This window comes from Hyposmocoma kahamanoa, unplaced genomic scaffold, assembly GCF_003589595.1.
Source record: "Hyposmocoma kahamanoa isolate Upper Pololo Valley unplaced genomic scaffold, ASM358959v1 99879, whole genome shotgun sequence".
Lineage (NCBI taxonomy): Eukaryota > Metazoa > Arthropoda > Insecta > Lepidoptera > Cosmopterigidae > Hyposmocoma > Hyposmocoma kahamanoa.
The window spans coordinates 2,671,537-2,693,741 of NW_020656077.1; the positions used below are offsets into that span (position 1 = coordinate 2,671,537).

At 35.0% G+C, this 22,205-nt stretch overlaps 3 protein-coding genes across 4 annotated transcripts; 2 read left to right on the top strand and 1 right to left on the bottom strand.

Annotated features, from left to right (window-relative positions):
• Window positions 1-88: 88 nt before the first annotated feature.
• LOC113239534 (pseudouridine-5'-phosphatase-like) lies at window positions 89-2,891 on the top strand. Its single transcript, XM_026476595.1, has 4 exons — window positions 89-376; window positions 473-691; window positions 1,938-2,173; window positions 2,429-2,891. Exons 1-4 carry the CDS (start codon window positions 322-324, stop codon window positions 2,612-2,614), a joined length of 696 nt encoding a protein of 231 aa, XP_026332380.1. The 5' UTR covers window positions 89-321; the 3' UTR covers window positions 2,615-2,891.
• Window positions 2,892-4,335: 1,444 nt separating this feature from the next.
• LOC113239535 (pseudouridine-5'-phosphatase-like) lies at window positions 4,336-7,038 on the top strand. The gene is made up of 4 exons (XM_026476596.1): window positions 4,336-4,630; window positions 4,907-5,125; window positions 5,199-5,431; window positions 6,001-7,038. The coding sequence occupies exons 1-4, from the start codon at window positions 4,576-4,578 to the stop codon at window positions 6,178-6,180; spliced, it is 687 nt and encodes a 228-aa protein (XP_026332381.1). The 5' UTR covers window positions 4,336-4,575; the 3' UTR covers window positions 6,181-7,038.
• A 3,288-nt stretch (window positions 7,039-10,326) lies between these two features.
• Window positions 10,327-13,979, bottom strand: LOC113239536 (pseudouridine-5'-phosphatase-like). 2 transcript variants are annotated; one of them, XM_026476599.1, is made up of 4 exons: window positions 13,824-13,979; window positions 13,336-13,554; window positions 12,587-12,819; window positions 10,327-12,271 (listed from the first exon to the last, which is right to left on the bottom strand). In XM_026476599.1, the coding sequence occupies exons 2-4, from the start codon at window positions 13,481-13,483 to the stop codon at window positions 12,095-12,097; spliced, it is 558 nt and encodes a 185-aa protein (XP_026332384.1). In that variant the 5' UTR covers window positions 13,484-13,554; window positions 13,824-13,979; the 3' UTR covers window positions 10,327-12,094. The 2 variants fall into 2 exon arrangements, with proteins under 2 accessions (XP_026332384.1, XP_026332382.1); XM_026476597.1 differs by lacking the exon at window positions 13,824-13,979 and adding an exon at window positions 13,635-13,774.
• Window positions 13,980-22,205: the final 8,226 nt, after the last annotated feature.

A 22,205-nucleotide genomic window follows, 5' to 3' on the forward strand; every position in this document is an offset into this window, starting at 1 on the left:
ATAGTTGACTGGCAAATTGGCAATATCTGGCAATCTTTTTTTGTTTATGGTATAACCTTAAAGATTAATTAAATTTTGCCAACTTGCCGGCTATATTGTATTATCTATGTTGCCAAGGATAACACGGATAACAAGGATCACAGATAACCATTCGTTTTGTGTTTCTAGGGTTTTAATGTTTTACCTCTTTTTAAAGCACTTCAAGCTTGACACTTTGAACTTTGGACCGTTCTTATCTTAAGCGGCATAGAGTTCGATTTAAGTCCTAAGTGTAAAGCTTGACGTGCTCTTGACCCTTTACAACAATTACAACTATTGGAGATGATTTTTAAACCCGTTACACATGTTCTATTTGATATGGATGGATTGATATTGAGTTAGTTTTTTCATTTTTTTAGTTTTTCTTTTTATCTTGGTTATTCTAATTTGTGCTTGTGCTCATTCAATTCCAATCATGTGCTTCATCTTACAGATACAGAAAACCTGTATACAATAGCATTTCAAAATATACTATCAAGGTTTGGCAAAGATTACACATTCGAGCTGAAGCAGAGACTCATGGGCTTGCAATCACTTGAAACGGCTAAACTCATAATAAAGGAACTGGACCTTCCGATGACTGTTGAAGAATTTCTTGAAGAAAGCAACAAAGAGTTTGAAAAACTTTTTCCAGACACTCAAGTCTTGCCAGGTATGTTATTTCTGTAAAAATGAATTTGTGTTGAAAAATGGTAGTATGGGTACTATTACATCTTGGGACCTATAATAGTTACAATATTGATAGGGCTATCAACAGTATCACACGCAGACACTATTGATGTATCATGTCTAATAGTATCAAAGTTATGTATTGCATCAAGCAATACCAGTGTTGAATGGTTTAATATCCTAGGTGGAATATCAATTCCCTAATAAAGAACAGTAGCCTTTTTTTTACAACGAAGCACTGCAGAAGCCCAGAATGAATCCATCCTGTTAGTAATAATGGTGTTTTCTTCATGTAATGTTGCCCATGCAATATCCTCACACTTAATGACACCCTGTATTTTTTAGCTATGAAACTGCAAAAATATTCATTACCTTGTCAGTACTACCATATAGAATCTTTAATGTGGCAGTCGTCTATGACTTTTTTTAATATCCCATTAATATCTATATTATGGACATAAATTTTTAGAAGACATTACTAGGACATGTAAATTTTTTGCCAACCTTTCCTTTACATGCTTTTTTTATGATAATAAGTGATGGGATGAATAAGTTGTGTTGCAGTGTTAATATTAAGCAACATGCCTGTCCATAAAGATTTCAGGGTCATTCAGAGTTTTAAATCGCAAATATCTGATGGGGCACTACACCCTTCACCCTGAGATATAAGTTGAAAAGTTCCATGTCCATGTAATTTCACCAGCACCTTTACCTTTCAAAACCGAAACATAGTAACGCTCACATCATCATCCTTGATAGCAGAAGTAGGTAAGGTAGTACTTTCCTGGACAAATCGCAACTTACAACTTTAAAAAAATTTATTCTTTTGATGTTTTGGAAGTGTGTCCAGATATCCATATTTTTTTTTATTTTTATTTAATTATGGTATTAAGCCTGTGGGTGGAATCAGGCTGTGGGTGATGATGATATAGTGCAGCAGGGCTAAAAAGGCTGTATTGGTACAATCTTAATAGGATTAATTGAATTATGGTATTTCTTACAATTCATATAACGCAATTCATCTATATGACAGTGTTCTATGGAGGTCTCTATAGAACACTGTAAAATAGGTGAATTGCGTTTTTCGTTTTGTTTGAAAATTCATAATATTAAGTATCAATTAATCATATTACGATTTTGCCAATGCGGCCTTTTTACCCTGGAGATCCTGATATCCAAGGAAATACTATATATACTAGGAAATATTTTTAATGAATAATTTTTTTTAGGTGCTGCTAGACTAATAGAACATTTTTCCAAACACAAGGTCCCAATTGGCCTTGCAACAAGTTCTAGTTTAGAGAGCTACCATCTTAAAACTGATAAACACCATCAACAACTGTTTTCACTGTTCCCGTACAAGACATTTGGGTCATCAGAGCCAGAGGTGAAAAATGGAAAGCCCAGTCCAGATATATTCATTGTCGCAGCCTCTAAGTTTCCACAGCAACCAACACCTGATCAGGTATGTAAATTGACTGACGCGATAGAAATGTCTACAAACGCAATATGCCAGTGTATATTTTCTGTCTGTAGCATTTTTAAATCTGCATATATTGTGTTAATCCAATTTTCACCATTCCATCCATTCCAGTTTAAAGCAGTTCACAGCATGATTTTTCATTTAAGGACATTTGTAATAATATTTTATAATCCATCATTATAGTTCTTCTAAGACCCGCCAAATTTTGTTGAAAATTATATATATATTTTTTCGCAGTGTCTTGTCTTTGAAGATGCTGTGAATGGCGTGAAGGCAGCTAGAGCAGCTGGCATGCAAGTAGTCATGGTGCCTGATCCCCGTGTGAATAAGAAGGACACTGAAGAGGCCACACTTGTCCTGAAGAGTTTAGAAGATTTCAAACCTGAACTTTTTGGGTTACCACCATTTGAAAATGAACAATAGTTAGGTTGGGATTAACTTAAGGATTTATTGCTATGAGAACCAGCTTAAACAATGTGAACTTTGTTTGCGATGATATTTGTTTTATAATAATAAAATGTTTCAAGGTATGTTATGTTACTAGGTTATTGGTGTAATTGTTGGTAATTTGTAGCAGGTGGTAATTTGTTTATGACGTTTTTATTTAGCACACACATAATAACACATTCAATAATTTCATTTTGTTGCTATTGCATTTCCACCATTTATACAGTATCTTTTTCAGTCACAAAATTTTGTATTATTATAATGTTTTAGGGACCAGCTTATGTAAATGTTTTTATTAGATACAATAAGTTGAAATATATAAGTCCGATATGTTATTTTAATAACGTAATTACCATTAATTCTACTTATGTTTAATCTTGTTTCATTACATTTCACTACTAAGTTATTGATAAAGGTATAAAGCCCTTGTCCTTGAGATCGGTGTTCTATAGGTATGTAAGTTGTTGTACTAAATTTTGGGAAATGTGGATTAATATCCAATATCGTTTTTTTCCAAACTTACTTCTTTCAACATTTAAACTTTTGTAGTAGTGGTTACATCATTATTTTTAATGAAAAATATTCGTTTTGTCCTGTCCGTTCATGGACAGTATTTGAATGTTACTGCACACAAAAAGTCACTGCTTTTCTTTGTGACATAGTGCTTATATTGATCAAATTTAAAATTTGGAATGTAATTTGAAATTTACCATGTATCAACAATGTAGTAAACATTGTTGATACATCTCTATGGAGAAGCAGTTGGCAGTAACTATACTACAGTGAATACTTGGAAATCGCATGTGAAGCCCGTAGTTTTGAAATCTATATTCTGACATTTAACTTTACGGTAAAAGCTATACTGTCCACAGACGAGTTAAGTTGACGGAATTCGAACAGTTTTAACGTGTTAATAATAGATTTGATTCAGGGCCTGTTATAACACTGTTGATAAACCTGTTAATACCTGTCTGAAAGACTTTTAATACTTTTATCATTGAGTTTAAACTACCTGTAAAACATAATCGGATGATTTTGCTAAAGATCTTGATCTAAAGCTGCGAGGAAACTAAGTAATGAAATTACGTAAAATATTTTATCTAATGTAACTATAGAACCTGTAGAGTTGTTTACTGTTATAACTATAGCACAGGCCACACCGCGAACGAAACCAAGCGAACTTACCTTAGCTTACGGAGTTACATGCAAAGCTAAGCTAAGAAAATACATAGTAAATTACGTGAATATAGTGACGTGCTACACTATGGATAATATGTTCGGAGAGAAGGGCGGCAAAGAGCAACACAATGTTTTACATAGCTTAGCGGGATCGTTAGGTTAGTTTAGTGAATAAATGCCCCGGTTACGTGATTATTTTTTTACCCGAGGGAATCTGCTTCCACATATTATACGTGGGACTGGGCTGAACCCTGAAGGGGAGCAGTCCGACCGCACTAAACCACCGGGATGTTCCACTCAGCGATTGCGTGACGGGCTGTAGCGTTTCATGGCCCGTCGGCGGTCATCCGTTTCCGGATCCTCAGATTATCGGGTGGGGGGAGGGCAAAGAATTACAGCCCCGCGAAGTGTCGTCCCCCGGAAGACATTGGGGGCGCGCACCAACTCGAGATCCCTCAGAGAAGGCGGAAGAAACCTCCGTCCACCACCCAATGGCCCCCCGGCTATGTGATCTAAGCCAAGTTAGCTTAGCTTCGTTCGTTGTGTGGCCTGCGCTTATGTATCTTAACCATCAACCATAGTTACAGTTATGTAAAGAATGATAAGAATATATTAGTACAGTGTTGCATCATATCTCGTAAGAGGAACACAGAGTGCGTAGTTTGAGATGTCAAATTAACAAAAAAAAATTAAAGTTGATAACGCGCTGTTTTACGAGCTGAGCTGAAACATCTGTGATATTTTAGAGTCGAATAAAAATGTCTTATAAACCAGTGACACATGTTTTATTTGATATGGACGGATTAATATTGAGTGAGTGCATTTGGCAGTGGAAAATTACCTTGTTTATTTATAGTGATTCCAATTTTACGCTGTCGCGGTCAGTTACGTGCACGATAATGTAATTTCAGCATTGAAACAAATCGATCTGTTATTCTTTCGATAAGGTTGCTTTTACATAATTTATAGTGATTTTTATGAAATTTTTCCACACTGTCATGCGTAATATTATCTCACGTAATGTTTTTGATTTTTTTTTAAATCGTCTTACAAAACGCAGTTATCAATCATGATGTTCATACTTTGCAGATACGGAAGATTTGTACACGATAGGATTTCAAAAAGTTGCTACTCGCTATGGAAAGAACTTTGACTATACGTTGAAGTGTAAGATAATGGGTCAGCAGAGTAAAGAATTTGCAACTTCTATTGTAGAAGGTCTCGAGTTGCCCATGACTATAGACGAATTTTTGAAGGAAACTCGGACAATTTTCAGTGAACTTTTCCCGCAAAGCAAAATTATGCCTGGTACGAGTGCAGTTGCCAATACTTACCTAATTTTAAACTGCGTACTTAAGCTAACGGTTGATGCTTATTGCAGGTGTTGAAAAACTTGTTCGTCATCTTCATGAAAACAATGTTCCTATAGGATTGGCCACTAGTAGCAGTAAGGAGACGTACGATTTAAAAGTAACAAATCATCAGAATTTTTTTAATTTATTACCATACAAAACTTGGGGTTCTTCGGATCCCGCTGTGAAGAGAGGTAAACCCTACCCAGACATATTCCTCGTTGCCGCTGACAAGTTTCCGGACAAACCTGCTCCAGAGAAGGTATTGACTGCGTCGGAATTTTGAGTTCCGTTAGAATGTAAGGTCAACGGCACATCTCCTTTAACACAATTTAAATTCATTTGTACTCCACTTACGATGTTACATTTACCACGTTACATTGTAGCTCGGCGTGCTGTTAACTGTACTTACACGTCGGTAAACCGGATCGATCGTGTTAGTCGAATGTTTTTCCAGTTATAAGTAGGTACCTACATGAGAATTTATATTAAATTATGTAGAGTTTACATTTGCACTGTACACATACGAGAAGTGACTACCTCTAATCCGTATTGAGATTGGGCATACTTTATAATAATAAGACCAGTGTGCAACCGTGTATTATCTTTGTATGGATTGAGACCTTTATAGAGCTTTAATTTTATGACAGGAGATAAAACTAGCAGTAGAGGTAGTCTGGAGATGCACATAACCGAAGGTGGTTGACTAAGTATATAAAGCTAAAGGAAAATAGAAAACAGAGGGCCATTAATTAATTTTTTTCAAAATACCGAGAGCGTTAACCGCAGCCGAAAATACGGTAAATGTTATAAGTTTTTTATTTCTTCCAGTGCCTGGTGTTTGAAGATTCGCTGAACGGTGTGCGTGGTGCGCGAGCAGCCGGCATGCAAGTAGTTATGGTGCCGGACCCGCGCTTGGATCGCGCTCTAGCCGCAGATGCTACTCTCATACTTGACTCTATGGAGGACTTTAGACCAGAATTATTCGCACTACCACCTTTCACTAATTGATATTTAAATGATCTTTCAATTGTGTAAGGTATAATGTAGATACGTTTCGGTAGCTTATAGAATTCTCGAGTCTGCGCAAGAACTCTCCGGTAGACGCGGGGCACGGCTTATTCCATTACCGAAAAATAAGTGTATATTTTTGGCTCATTTCCTTGTATTTCTTCAAACTTCCAAATATCATGTATAAAAAAGAAATTCTGTATATTGTGCGAAATCGGTACTGATCTCCGAGACTAACACAGGCATAACCTTCAAAAAATAAATCGCTTGTCTTCTAAACAAAGGGGCGACTAATTCTAAAATTGCGCGACTAGAACCGACAAATTCACGACTTCAGGGGTCCACTCTCAATCTCCGTCCGAAGCAATTACTGCCAATTAAGCAATACTTGACTAAATGAAAAGACGCGTGATGCGAATGAAGCTTCATACTTGATACTTGTCTTTTAATTTTGTTGAATATTACTTATTTGACAGCATTGACTTATTATTTGTAAGTCAATGTTTGACAGTAATTGTTTCGGACGGATGTCGGACGTATGTAGATCGATAGTAGACCCCCAGGTTCAACTAGGAGCTGTGGTTTTCGAGATTCAAAAATGGTGCCGCGCCAGAATAAGCTTATTTCAGGGTGGATAGTAAAACACCTTAATAACTTCAAACCGGCGTAACGACTAAACTTAGTTTTTTACGACTAGAACCGACTAAATCACGACTTTTTTTTAGTATAATCAGATTTAAGATAGGTCCTGTGGTTTATTCCTGCGTGGACATTTAAACACCCTTATAACTTTTGAATGGCGGACCGACTAAATCTAATTTTTTGCGACTAGAACCAACTAAATAGAGACTTTTTCTGGCTACCGATAAGTAGTTTTTCATTACAAAAATTAATATTTCAATTAGGGTCGTTATATTTTATCTTCAGTATTAAAAAGTAAAGAACATTATGCAAGTATATAATGTACGCATGGATCGAAAACAATTTAAAACAACGTAGGTACGTAATTAAAATTGATTTAAATAAAGAACTTTATTTGATATGTAGATAGGTACTAGGTACATATACACAGTATATACATATGACTGGATTTCATGAGACTTCTGTTCACATTTAAGTTCCTTATAACTAATAACTAAAATAGGTCCTGACCCAAAACAAACACTTTGACTAGCTTAACACGAACGTTAGCAATAAATAACTATTTAAGTGGTTCGGCCAATATTAGGTAGTAATATGAAGTTTATTGAATAACACGATGTTCTACTACCATGATATACAATTTTCATCAAGCACATAGAAAAATTCGTTAAGTGTGTTGGTTCGTTCTGTAGTCCATACCTCATGAAGCACAGAAAAATTCGTTAAGTCTGTTGGTTCGTTCTGTAGTCCATACCTTAGTTGGGAGAGCGTCAGCCACGGTATGCTGAAGGCACTGGTCCGAATCCAGCCGGATTGAATGAATTTTTCTTAGTGTTTGATTTTTGTATTAATAACAATATTAGGTTTACGCAGTAGTTCGGTTCAGCGAACGTAATATAACATTCTGTATAATATTTTGGCTCAATAAATGGTTGATCAAAAGATGGTTGATCTTGGTTTATAAAACTGAATCCTACAATTTTTTTTGAATCTGAATCCTACAAGGCTTTTTACATAAAATATTATTTTGCTATATACACTTACGGATACGCAATTCGACCCACCTTGCATTTTTATTTTGTATAAGGCTAGAATATAAAAATTACGTTGTTTTCCCCGGTTTTACAAATTTAAATTTTCAACAAGGACATACGGAAATGATGTTTATTATAGCAGCTATAAAATTGCATTCATAGATTTTGATATCTTTAAGCTTAGGGCATTTAAAACTAGAAATGCAAGGAGCCTCGAATTTTGTGTCCGGGGAATGCTATTTCTGTTGAGCGCATCTCTAGAGCCTCAGCACTATTCCCGCCATCACCATGGCAACCAATAATATGTATTTTAAGCATTGACTTACAAATAAATGGACGACGGGTCTAATACAAAAACCACGAAAAAAATGTCCCAAGTCCACCTATTCGAAATTTAAATTGTTATGTCATCGCAGTATCGCGCTGTCCGTAGAACAAATGAAGACTAAAGCGGAGTGTCGCGCTCTGTATACGATTTTAGCGCCTTACAAGTGCGGACACTTTTTAGCGCGGACCCGACGTTCATATAATTGTAAGTCAATGATTTTAAGATTCTCAGTGGTGCGCACAAACTAAACGATTGGCAATCTCAATGTTTTCTAATTCGTATATCAACCTAAAACAATGTTTGCATGGTAGCAGAGCGTATAAATAAATAATAAATGGTTAATTATTTAATTGGGTTGTGATCCCCAACAAAAAATATATAAATGATTTTACATAAAATAAAAGACGAAGAAAATGGCGACTGCGGCAACCGCACTGCCAATATTAAATGAAAAAGCAAATTTCAGTAACAGGAAATTTCGTCTGAGATTAATACTAGAAGAAAAGCAAGTAAGTTATGTAATGGTAGAGAAAAAAAAGTGAAAATTTGCCCAACTACGAAAGGGACGATGTGAGAGCACGATCCATAATAGTCCAATGCTTATCGGACAAATATATAGACATTGTAAAAAAGGGCGAAACAGCAAAGACAATGCTGGAAAACCTTGAGGAAATTTTTGAAAGGAAGAGCGCATACAATAGATTTTATTTAAATAGGAAACTCATGACCCTGAAGTGGGAAAAAACGAGTCGCTTCAAGAGCATCTGATGAAAGTTGAAGCCTTAATAAATGATTTGGCAGCGATTGACGTGAAAGTAGACGAAGAATACCAAATTTGTTATTTATTGTCGTCTATGCCGAAGACATACGACCAAGTTATAACTGCAATAGAAACGATGGCGGCAGATAAGAAGTTAAATTATGAATTTGTAAAGTCAAGACTGTTAGACGCAGAAACAAAAATAAAAAACGATAATGATAAAACAGAGCAAAGAACAATTCGAGAATGCGCTTTCCAATTGTTATACTTGCGGGAAAGCAGGACATAAGCCGTTCGAGTGCAGGGCTCAAGGCCTAGGACGAGGCCAAGGACAAAGGAGAGAACCGGAGCGAGGTCGAGGAATGCAAAGAGGGCGTGATACTATACGAGGAAGAGGATTTAGAGGAGGACGAGGACAATCATATGGACGAAACCGAGGTTTCACTAGCCATCACCAGCGAGCGTCTACAGCGGAATTACAAGAAATACAGTAATCGCAAATTAGGTTTGTTGTAAGCGAAATACTGGCAAATGTGAGCGACTCTGGAGGTATAGAATTAATATGTAGTTGACTCGGGATGTACGGAACATTTAGTTAATAAGTAATACGAAAGGTATATGTCAGATATTATATATTTGGACCATAACATGAATATATATGTGGCAAATGGCCAATGTATAACTACAAACAAAAGAGGTAAGCTTAAAATTAAATACCAAAATATAACTATTGACACTTTAATTGTCAAAAATATAACTTATAATTTATTATCAGTGAAAAAGATAGTTGATGCAGGGTTTAAAGTAAATTTTACTAAATACGATGTACAATTATTTAATAGAAATTGCAATTTAAGCGGTGTAGAGTTGAAATGTGCATTGTGAGTAACGATAATATAGATGACTTATGGCATAAAAGATTAGGGTATTTAAATAGGAAGGGTCTTAACTTAATGAGGTTATCTGTTTCCGATAAAATTTGTACCCCGTGTATGGAAGGTAAAGCTACACGAAATCCATTCACGACAATTTTTTTTTGCACAATGCCAAAGCCGAGAATGAGTATGATCGCCGAGATGCTGCATACAGACATAGCAGGGCCAGTTAAACAGCCAGGACCAAATGGTGAGAAATATTGTATGACTATTATCGACGATTTTTCACATTTCTGTGTTGTTTATCCATTAAAGTGTAAATCAGGGGGTCTACTCTCGATCTCCATCCGAAACAATTACTGCCAAATGAGCACTACTTGACCAAATGAAAAGACGCGTGATGCGAATGAAGCTTCATACTTGATACTTGTCTTTGAATTTTGTCCAATATTAGTTATTTGACAGTAATTGTTTCGGACGGAGATCGAGAGTAGACCCCCCGATGCGACTGAGAAGCTGATTAATTATATTCTGAGATTGGAAACAGATTCAGGAAATAAGATCAAAAGAATAAGATGCGACAATGGGGGCGACTACACTGCGAACAAACTACGACAGTTTTGTGACGGAACAGGGATAAGGATAGAGTATACCGTGCCCTACACCCCTCAGCCAATGGCGTTGCCGAGCGGATGAATCGCACACACTGTGCGATAGAACTAGAACTTTATTAGCGGAGACTAAGTTACCTAAACATTTGTGGTGCGAGGCCATTCACTGCGCATCATATCAATTGAATAGATCTCCTACGTGGACTATAAATTTCAAGACCCCGAGTGAATTGTTTTATAAGAAAAACTATTTATCTAGACTAAGAATATTTGGTTCAAGAGCTTGGGCCACAATAATACCGAAACAAGACAAATTTGACAAGAGAGCTAAGGAAGTGAGGATGGTAGGATATAACACTCTGGGATACAGACATTGGGATCCAGAAAATGATAAAATAATAATACCACGAGATGTGAGATTTGATGAAGGTGATTTACAATACGAAGAAAAGAGTAAAAACGAAGAAACAAAGTATATATTACAGGAGGAGACGGAAGAGAATAAGCAAGGAGGAGACGGAAGAGAATAAGCAAGAAGAGACTGTCAGTACAAATGAAAAAGAAACTGAGATATTAAGAATGACAAATTCGGGAAGAAAAGTAATACCTCTGACGTCACTGTAAGATTATGAGACTAACATGGTTTTATATCTTAGGTGGTGTAGGAGGAGAGTAACATGAACAGTATAAGTTTTGTGAAAGTAAGAAAAGATTTTTATGTTGTGTAATAATTGTTTGATTTAGTTTTTAATATGTAACAAATGAGAATTGTATTTTACTGTTTTGCACAATCACGCAACTTATTTTGTGTAGGTATTATATTTGCTGAAGTTCAGAATTGCGCTTTTGTAGCAAATTAACAAATATTTAGTTTTAATTTGAGGAGGAGTGTCGAGCGTATTTCTAGAGCCTCAGCACTATACCCGCCATCACCACGGCAACCAATAATACGTATTTCAAGATTCTCAGTGGTGCGCACAAATTAAACAATTGGCAATCTCAATGTTTTCTAATTCGTGTTTCAACCTAAAATAATCTTAACAATTTCAATAACTGAAAACTTTCTAAAAGTGGGACAAAAACCTATCAATAAGAAATCATACTCTGAGCATGTACAGCCCTATGTCATGTAACAACCAACCATTGCATGTCATATATCAAATAGTTGGTTGTTAGTGATGAAGGATTGTACAGGCATAGTAGATCAAATAGTTTGTAAGACAAGCAAAAAGTTATAGCGATAAATTTCAAAACCATGACCACACTTTTTTTGTTCTAATTATAGAGATATATTATTAATCAAGGATAGGTAAATGGGTAGTCGCGTATTTACCTAGACTTCCAAGGAAGTATACAGAGTGGATAATAACTCTCTCTCTGAAATCTGCTAGTTATTGTATTGTATTTAGTTCTATATTTTTGATGTGTTATTATATTAGCAATTACTTTATTGTAGTAGTATTTACCAGAAAACTTTTGGAAGTAAAATACTAGATTTTTCCTTTTTGTTATTAAGCTTTCCTGTGTTCCAGAACTATGTATGATCAACTCTGTAGATTAGGCAAATGTATTTTGCCTGCTTATTATGTGCATTGTATGAGGAAAGTTAGTCAATAGATAAAGTTGGATCTTATAATCTTTGTTGTCTAGCTGAGTACAAAGTGTTAGTCATAGCCTGGTAAACCAAATAGCTCGGGCTTGAAGTCTTCAAGAGATTTGAGGACCAGAGTAGCATCTTTCAGTTGCTCGTGGTCTATGCGTGGATCAGGCACTACAACTACTTGCATCTTGGCTGCCATGGCGGCTTTTACTCCATTCACTGCGTCTTCCAATACTAGACACTGAAAAAAATAACACAAGTGACACAGGCTCTTCTATCACAATGTCATTGAGCATATTAAATGTTTTATTTTGACAGTTATCTTCTTTATGCTACTGAACTTATGAAACTAAGAATGTAACTAAATGCAAAGATATATTATCACTACAGATCATAATTGGCAAAGTATATTTACTTAAATTTCAAGTAATACTCATAGATGATCCTTGGGATTTAGGTAATATAGACTGCCTCTGGTAACATCTCTATTATCACCAAAGCTAATGGAACCTAAAACTTGATAATTAAAATGAATAAACAAACAGCTTAGACTTACATCCTCTGGTCTTGGTTTGTCAGGAAACCTTGAAGCACAGACCAAGAATGTAATAGGATCTGGTTTTCCTTTAGTCACTTCTGGATCTGAAGAACCTGCAGTGATGTGGTGGAAGCATTTAAGTAGTTCTTTATGGTTCTGCATTTTCTTGGCAACACTATCTTGGCTTGAGCTAGTGGCTATTGCTAATGGAACACCTTTCTTATATAGATGTTGGGCTAACTTTTGAGCTCCTGGAAAAAAAAGACAATATACTACCAGAACAAATATTTTGAGTAAATGTCTTTCAAATCAATCATATAAAAAAAATTATAGGGGTGAATTTAATAGAGATTGAAAATAAGTTATTATACATACAAAGATCAAACACTTAGAAAAAAATTCCTTCAATCCGGTCGGATTCGAACCATGGTCTTCTAGCAAACCGTGCTGAACGCTAACCCAACTAAGCCACTGAACGAACCAGTGGACCTCACGAACACACAGAAAAAATCCTTTGTTCTGGCCAGATTCGTTCTGTGGCTTAGTTGGCATAGCGTCAGACGCGTTTTCTAGGAGACTTCGGTTCGAATCCAGCCGGATTGAAGGATTTTTTTTAAGTGTTCCATCTTTGTATTAATAATTTATAACTAGTGGAGTAATTTCACAAAAAAATAGTTGAATATCAATTCAATACAAAAATTAAGTTATACATTTAAATATACTTAGTGAAAGAAGCAAAATGCATTCATTACAATAAGATAATTTACCTGGCATAAGTTTCACACTAGGAAACACGGCTTCATATATCTTATTACATTCTTGCGTGAATTCTTTCTCAGTGAGGGGTATGTTCAGTTCACGAATTATTTTGTTTGCACATTCCTGACCTCGGAGTCCCAACAAGCTAGCTTTCATCTCCCATGTAAATTGTTTCCCATATCGGCTACACACTTTTGTAAAAGTTTCTGTGTATAATTCTTCCGAGTCTGAAATACACATGACGTATTTAACAATTTAATGCCTAACCTCTAAAACTAAACTACTATTATGAAAACCGTAAGCTAACCTAAAAGTAAACCATCTAAATCAAATAGTACATGAGTTACTTTACGAAAAGACATTTGTATTTGGTTTGGTTTATAAAGAAACCTAGGCACGACGCGGCAATGGATAGAAAGTAAGGCCGTTGCCAACTATGTGCACAAACTATTATGAATATGAGATACTACGCTACGTACGTATGTGAACCACAAACCAATAGTACTATCTGTGTTATGTGTCCGATAGCTTGCAGTCAGGGGTGGTCAGCTTTCTAAGCGGCCAATGCCAACAATGGCAGGATTTGCAAAAAAAGAATAGTGCTCTGCGAAAGAATGAGATAGTCGGATTCATAAATTTACGAGCACGATTAAATAGTTATCTACCATTTTGGTACATTTTATTACTTGACGAATACAGTTTTTTTTCAATTATTTGTATCATAGAAACCATGGTGTTCTAATATGAACACTATGATTTCTGTAATATTGTCTTTGTTGAAGATTCTAATTTTCACCTAATTTTAGACAAATGAACCTTATGTTGACAATTATCACAACCAAATTTTGGTAGAACTTATGTTTCTGCGTGATGGCAACTTCTTCACAGTTGTCAGAGTTTTCAAATCAAGATGGCTACCATGAAAACTTGTGTGAGAAATTCTTTTTCATAAACTACTAATACCAGTTCTTTTCTCTGCATTTAGCAGCAGTTTTTGTGTATTTGCCGGTTTGTTATCGATTTTCTGAATTGCGAGATAGTGACTCGTGTGCGAAATTGACGCTTTTTGTTTTGTGAATTCGATAATTACGAGAGAAAGACTTCTGTGCGAAATTGACGCTTTTTGTGTTGTGAAACCTTACATTACGAGATAGAGACTCATTCTTTTTGCGCGATACTGACGCTTTTATGTTGTTTTTCCACCATGACTGGAAAAGGGATTGTTAAGTGCGCAAAATGCGGTATAACCTCAAAGGAAAATTCTTCTTTGACCTTTCACAGGTTTCCTCTACCGTCTATACATGGATCTCTAAAGTAACGTTCGTTTTTGCTCCAGCATTGACCCAGCAACTCCTTCAGCCGAAGGGCAAACAAAAGATGAAAGTTCGACTAGCTGCTCAAGTTTTGAGTCATTCCATTGCAGCAGGATTATTTGCCAAAGTAGCCCAAAGTAAGTTTCAACATAATATGTCTATTATGTACTGCCATCTTTCAAGCCTCTTTTCCCGACTGTCAAGACTTATAAAGAGGATCATGTTTTTCTCACGAGCTTGTGAATATGACTCATATCCATTTTTTTATGTTGCTTTATAGAGACTAAACAAGTAAACTGATTTTGACAAAAGACTATTAGGCATTTGATTGGTCGTAACAACGGTTTGTTCTAGTGTTACTACCAATATTAACGTTTTGTTGTGGAAAATTACAAAAATGCCAAACGGCGCCACTAATACCCATACTCATTTAAATGTAATAAGTCTAGAGTGTCATGTCATGTTAGATGAAATTCCTTTTAACATAAAAAGTTTATTGTTTACTTTCAGACGAATTGCCACAAGACGCCGTGTGGACCGCGAAGCTTATATCCAATATGGACAAATTATTTGACGCCATGAATGGTGACACGCCGGACAGAAAAAGGGGAAAAAAATACCTAACCAACATGTCCTCAACCAGCCCTCATTTAGATTTTTTTAATAAAATGAAAGTTTTTTTCACAGAAATGGAGTTTTTAGGGGCTAGAAGTAAGCCCCCATCACAAGATGGCTGGTTGAGGACGATGAACGCAATTGAGCGAATATTTAAAAACTTAAAAAAGTATAATATAAACACATTATGTGTCCGAAGGCTCAATCAAGATCGTCTCGAAAACTGTTTCGGGTGCATTCGAAGCAACTGTGGTTGTAATCCGAGCCCCAATTCAGTTCAATTTATTGCAGCATTAAAAACTAGCATAATAACAAATTTAATTAATAATAATAAAAACAGAAACTGCCTGGATGACAATAATGATATATTGGATAATCTTAAAGTGTTTCTTCATAAAGGTTGTAACCAAAAAATAAATGACGTAGACGGTTCTACACCTTTTCCAGCGGAAATTTCTGTTGAAGGTGTAGAAGAGTTAGATGTACCTCAGATTTCTGGAGAAATGCAAGCATGTGCATATGTGTGCGGCTTTATCGCAAGAAACATAACTATTAATTGCGAGCAATGTAAAAAAATTATGCTTGCTGATCTGAACACTGAGGTATGTCATTTATTTACATCATTTAAGGAATACGATGACGTAGCATGCAGTTTAAAATACATCCAGCCCAGTTTCTGTGAAATGGTTGAAAATGCTGCAAGATTAATAAACAATTATTTAAAAGAAAATTCACATAATGAAAAAATTAAATATAATTTATTTAAAAAATGCGATAATTTAAATAAAGATTGGCTGAAGGGGTGTGACGAACATTGTGAAATAAATTTTAAAAGAATAATTGATAGTACAGTTGTAATATGTCTGAAACGGTTTTGTACTGTCAAAAATCGAGAATTTGTTGAGGAAGCCTCAAAAAAATCGATGTTAAGAAAAATTAATATACTAAAACATGTTTAAAAAGGTTGTATTATTTCACATTACTTAAAAATTCCTGACATGAAGAATTTTCGTTTGATGTTTTTGTACAATATTATTTAATTTTTTATAATTGTGGCGAAACAGGACACGAAAATTCTATAACTTGATCGATACCGAAAATTGCAATTGTAAGCGTAATTGACAATTATTTAAATGGTACATTCAACATTTACATTTAATTTACAAATGTACTCATTTAATTAATTGTCAATTACGCATACAATTGCAATTTTCGGTATCGAAATATAAAAACACATGAAAACACTATTCAAATCTCCCGCGTTTTCAAAAGTTACCGATGGCACGAACGGTGGCGTTTCAAGTAAGCATTTTTATTGTATGAAGCTATCGTTCTTCCCTTTAGGGTAATATTGTTCTGTGCTTGCAGTGCACTGCGTGAAGTTTTCGAATCCTTCAAAGAAAAATGTTCAACTTTAGAATAGCTGACGTCGACGTAGATCTCGTCAAAAGGAACCCCCCCACCAATTTTCATTTTTAGGAAATCAAAGATTTTCAAAAAAATAATTTTTGAAATTCAATGAATTTTTTTTTAAATTTATTGCTGGCCATGGAAACAAAGTAAAGTCCTTCAGCCGAAAACATAAACGTTTAATTATATTTCTGTAAATATAGCCACCACAAAGAGGATAGGCAATTTAAGGCGGCGTGATTGGATTGACTCGGGATTCCTTAGAACGGGCCGATACGGGTATTTTAGTTCGAGATTCGTATAATTTCGCGTTTTAATCTTCGATTAAGGCACAATAGCACTATCCTATTCCACTTTAAACTAGATTTCACAAAATAATTGAAAGTCAAAATAAAAACGACACTTTTCCCTCCAAAAGGCCCAGAGATTTCATATATATATATATACAAAGTACTTTGTGGCCCAGAGCGAATCCTGAAAATTAATGATATTTGAAATTTTTTTTTAAATTTATTAAGGCTTTGGCAAGGCCATAAGCCTAAACATGAAGTTTAATTATGTTGATGTAAATATGGCCGCCACAAAGAGGATAGGCAATTTGAGGCGGCGTGTTTGGATTGACTCGGGATTCCTTAAAACAGGCCGATATGGGTATTCTACATCGAGATTCGTATAATTTCGCGTTTTAATCTTCGATTAAGGCACAATAGCACTATCCTGTTCCACTTTAAACTAGATTTCACAAAATAATTGAAAGTCAAAATAAAAACGACACTTTTCCCTCCAAAAGGTCCAGAGCGAATCCAGCAGAATCCAGATATTTGAATCGTGAGAACATGGTGAGAACCATAGAAAGAGTATAGAGAGATTTTTTTTATTTGGGTGTCTGACATTTAAATAGTTTAACAGCTTGGGACACAGTCTTTTAGCCAAACTAATTAGATATTGTAAAAATATAATAAATAATCTTAAGGTTTGAACATGTTATATTGACATATATAAATCAGACGTTATATGTTTATGATGCATTTAGACGTTGAAAACGTAAACATTTTATTGTCTTTGTTTAACTACTGCGTGCTGTCGTAAGCCGTAAGAGATAGCACTACATATACTAAATCTATGGCACTACATTGATTTATGTCAAACACGGGAATCGAAAATACGTATATTTTTCTGCCTATAAACCCTACAATAGTCCAAATATCTCAGTAAATTCGACTCATTTTAAGTAGTTTATTCATAAGTCTTGCCGAATTTTGCTTTGGTTACTTTAGATTGCCTGTTTGTTAGTATATTTTTAAAGATCAATGATTACATTATTATTATTTTTAAGGTTTACGTACAAATGAAAAAAGAAAGAAAGAATGGTTGGAAATTATAGCACTGCCGAACATAAACATTGGATCAAATACCATCTTCGTTTGTTCGCTCCATTTTGAAGTCAAATTTGAATAGAACTTTGAATGTAATCTAGTTATTACATTATAATGCAATTCCATCGTTACATTTATTGATAAATAATTTTACATTTAATTTTGATTAAAATGGCTCATTACTTGCCTAGTAATAATAGCCTAGTATTAATCATACTTTGATTACAGTAAACTATACTTTGCAAACATAAAAAATAGTTTCAACATTCAAGTTATACATTTGCATGTCGATATTGACTTGTCTATGATTATGGTACATACAACACTAAGGGTCGTATTCTAGAACTCTACTCGATGCTCAAGTCATGATTTGAGTATGGCTTAAAGCATTCGAAATCATACTCAAGTCCCTGCCATTAGGGTCGTATTTCCAGTGCTTGTGTTGCCAGTGCAATCCTGACTCGAGCATTGAATAGAGTTCTAGAATACGACCCTAAATCCGCCATTTGTGGTGGACATTTTTGGTTTAGGTATGGACGTTTATTCCGTAGGTATAAGGCAGCTCCATTCCTTTATTTTTTTCCATCCTTTAGGGGTTGGAACGATAATTTATCAGTGGTAGGTCAAGAGCACGTCAAGCTTGACAGTTAAGATTTAAATCCAACTCTATGTGGCTTATGATAAGCGCGGTCCAAATTTCAGCGTAGGGTCCAAAGTACAAGTGTCAAGCGTGACGTGCTCTTGACTGTACGTACAATAATGATATTCTTTGTGATATTCTCTTTTATGAATTCATCGTATTTGTTTAACCAAAAATATGTGATGGTACTTGAGGTACATCTTTGGTCGAAAGTTGCATGGAAGAAAAAATGGATCTATTTGAAAATATTTGTATGTTTATTTGTTTTGTAAACACTATTGCTATTCTTACACCGTTTATATCAAATTCGAAACATTATTTGAATGACGTTTTCTTTAAAATAGGTAGTAATAATAATTCTTTAAATGCACAACGAAAAGACATTAAACAGGACATAAAATACACAAAGGTAAGCTTATGTCTGGAAGAGATCTCTTCCAGTCAACCCTAGTCGTGGTGAATAGAGAAAGTCTGCGGGACTATTATTGTAACAATAAATTCATTAAAATTGAAATGTGAATATAAATATTAATGATGACAATATAACACAAAAATACACCCACATAAACTTTGCATACATAAATACGTACATATACAAATACATTACAATCTAAGCAATTTATTATTAGTTAATATTTATATGAGTGATTAACTTTAGAGTTTAACAGGAAGTGATTAGCCCAGTTCAAGAAATCACTATAAGTCCATTTTCATGATTTTTGAACTGATAACATAGAATTAAGTAGTATTTTTCTCTACCGACTGCCATTATTATATTCTCTTTAAAAGTAACTGAGTGCGTATTTTCACTTTCAAATTTAACTTTCAAAAACATAAGTCTACATAGACATAAGTCCCATGCAAGAAATCACTTTGTCCTAATGTTTTTCATGAAATTAAGAAAAAAATTCGACCACTGAAGTCAGAGAATTTAGCCCTTCTGGGAGAAATGCCCTAATAATAACAGTCTAGAAAAAGCGAAGTCAGAACGTACTCAAGAACTACATTTAAGAAAATTAGAAGTATTTTTAAAACGTTTGTCCAAAGTTCAAAAGGAAAAGAATGTAACTAAATAATCAATCTGTATGGACTACCAGAAAAATTTACCACTGCCCGTAAGAAATATTGGCCTACGTCAATTGTGGCTCCATAATTTTGGTGTGCATGCGCGACAATACTGCAACTATGTACCTATTCACCGAACAATATGCACTAAAAGGGCCAAATGAAGTTATTTCTGCATCAAATGATTACATTCAAATTCACTGTCTCGTCGACAAGCTAATTAAAAAAAACTGCGGTTCAGAGACCAAACTGTTATAGCATAGGGTCGTATTCCAGAACTATACTCAATGCTCAAGTCAGGACTTGAGTATGATTTAAAGCAATAGAAATTATACTCAAGTCCTTGTGTTTAGGGTCGTATTTCCAGTGCTTGAAATCATACTCAAATCCTGACTTGAGCAATGAGTAGCGTTCTACGAGTAGTTCACTTAGGCCTGATAAAAAAATTTCAACGCCCACCACCCCAAAAAATAATTGAAAACACATATTTTTACATTAACACAAGAAATCACAAAGAAAAAAGTGGAGTAGTTTATATACGAGTAGATAATTCAATTTTTATTTTTTCAATTGCGGTAGCACCCCTTGGACAGCATCAACGCCCCCCAGTTGCTTCTTTAAAAGACTATTCGGCGTCCACAGAGGGGCAGTAGGGACCGCTTTGGGAAACTATATGTTATAGCAAAATACGCTCTATTTATTAAACATTTACTTACCGCTCGCGCGGGCGAGACTGGCTTGCCTTAATAATTTAATAATATAGCCGCGCGGCGATCGCGCGGTTTATTATTTCGAGGAATTCAAATGTTGTTGCATAAACATAATTCATATTCGCCATGTGAAAGCGTCGTAGTCGGACGGATATTGCGCGGCGGCCATACGAAAATTTTCGCGTAGTGTAATTGGGCGCTCACAGGTTCAGGTTCACAGGGGGGTAAGAAAGTAAAACTAGGACTAGGAACGTAAAAAGTGAGGAACCGGGGGGTTGTGCAGGATTTTGTACATAAAACAACGTTGAAGTAAAAGCGTTAACCAGATTTGAACCTCCTAGACTTTTTTACCGGGATTATCTGAAAGAAGAAGTTTATGCAAAACCGATATCAAACGTTGCCGAATTACGACGAAGAATCACGGAAGCTGTACAATAGATTTTAGCTGTTCGACAGAATTTACGACATTTGCACGATTGGTGAAAAGGTCATTTTTAAGGCGTTGCCGTGCAGTATTGATACCGGTGGAAAACAGTTTGAATACTTGCTGTAGTCTGTAATAAAATTATAATAATTTATTCGTTACTTTTATTTAAATCTCTATATCTGTCGAGAAATGTGGAATTTTGAGACTGTTTGCCTCACTCAATCATGCTTACCATTTTTACCTCACTCTAACTCCGACTACATGGATATGAAACCTAAATTAACTTTAGAGGCACTGAAAGCCATTTTCACTTAGAAAAGATAACCTTTTTAAATTGGCCTCTTTTTAGAAAAATCAAAAATATTTTTTCCGAGAAGCATGACGCAGAAGGTTTTATACCATTTTGGAATCATGATTAGTTGCGCCAACTTTTGTAAGAAGTTGTCATGGTAGCCTAAGTACATTTTTTTACAGTATGGGGTGTCTACTATATTACCTTAAAAAATATCTGCTAAAAATTTTAAGAAAAAAATTAAATACATTATTTTTTTGTGCTGGAACTTTAGCAATTTTCTTTGGCATTGTGCTCTTTAGCTGGGCTTTTTAGGTTACCGTTACAAAAACTAGAACAGCAAAATTAGCAAATTTGTAATAGTAGTACTTAAAAATGGTGTACGGTCGTACATTTTCAACATTTTTCATTAAAATGCTTATATCACAAAAAAAAAACATTACTCCGATTTTTTTAACATTTTTTTCTGGGTGTTACAAACTAAGCAACATCCTGTTCTCAGGTTATTGAACGGCAAGAAAATTTAAAGCCGCTTGAGAGAATTGTAACAAAAGTGCAAACGCCTACTAACTTTATTTTCCTGTTGTCTCCAGGACAATTGGAATGTGACGACAAACGATACTCTCTTCAGATAAATATTTTGTTTGTCTTCGTTCTTTTTTTGTTTAATTAAATCTATTTCTCTAGTGAAATGGTGTACAAGTCGAAAAAGCCAAGTTTACAAAGAAACGCGAAAAACACAATGCTTATATCACAAAAAAAAAACATTACTCCGATTTTTTTAACATTTTTTTCTGGGTGTTACAAACTAAGCAACATCCTGTTCTCAGGTTATTGAACGGCAAGAAAATTTGAAGCCGCTTGAGAGAATTGTAACAAAAGTGGAAACGCCTACTAACTTTATTTTCCTGTTGTCTCCAGGACAATTGGAATGTGACGACAAACGTTTCTCTTCAGATAAATATTTTGTTTGTCTTCGTTCTCTTTTTGTTTAATCAAATCTATTTCTCTAGTGAAATGGTGTACAAGT

Coding starts and splice junctions, on each gene's coding strand:
- LOC113239534 (XM_026476595.1), top strand. CDS start 322: ATGATTTTTAAACCCGTTACACATGTTCTATTTGATATGGATGGATTG. Junction 377..472: donor TATGGATGGATTGATATTGA/GTTAGTTTTTTC, acceptor TTCATCTTACAG/ATACAGAAAACCTGTATACA. Junction 2,174..2,428: donor AGCAACCAACACCTGATCAG/GTATGTAAATTG, acceptor ATTTTTTCGCAG/TGTCTTGTCTTTGAAGATGC.
- LOC113239535 (XM_026476596.1), top strand. CDS start 4,576: ATGTCTTATAAACCAGTGACACATGTTTTATTTGATATGGACGGATTA. Junction 5,126..5,198: donor GCAAAGCAAAATTATGCCTG/GTACGAGTGCAG, acceptor TGCTTATTGCAG/GTGTTGAAAAACTTGTTCGT. Junction 5,432..6,000: donor ACAAACCTGCTCCAGAGAAG/GTATTGACTGCG, acceptor TATTTCTTCCAG/TGCCTGGTGTTTGAAGATTC.
- LOC113239536 (XM_026476597.1), bottom strand. CDS start 13,689: ATGTCTTTTCGTAAAGTAACTCATGTACTATTTGATTTAGATGGTTTA. Junction 12,820..13,335: donor TAGTGTGAAACTTATGCCAG/GTAAATTATCTT, acceptor TTTTTTTTCCAG/GAGCTCAAAAGTTAGCCCAA. Junction 12,272..12,586: donor ACAAACCAAGACCAGAGGAT/GTAAGTCTAAGC, acceptor TATTTTTTTCAG/TGTCTAGTATTGGAAGACGC.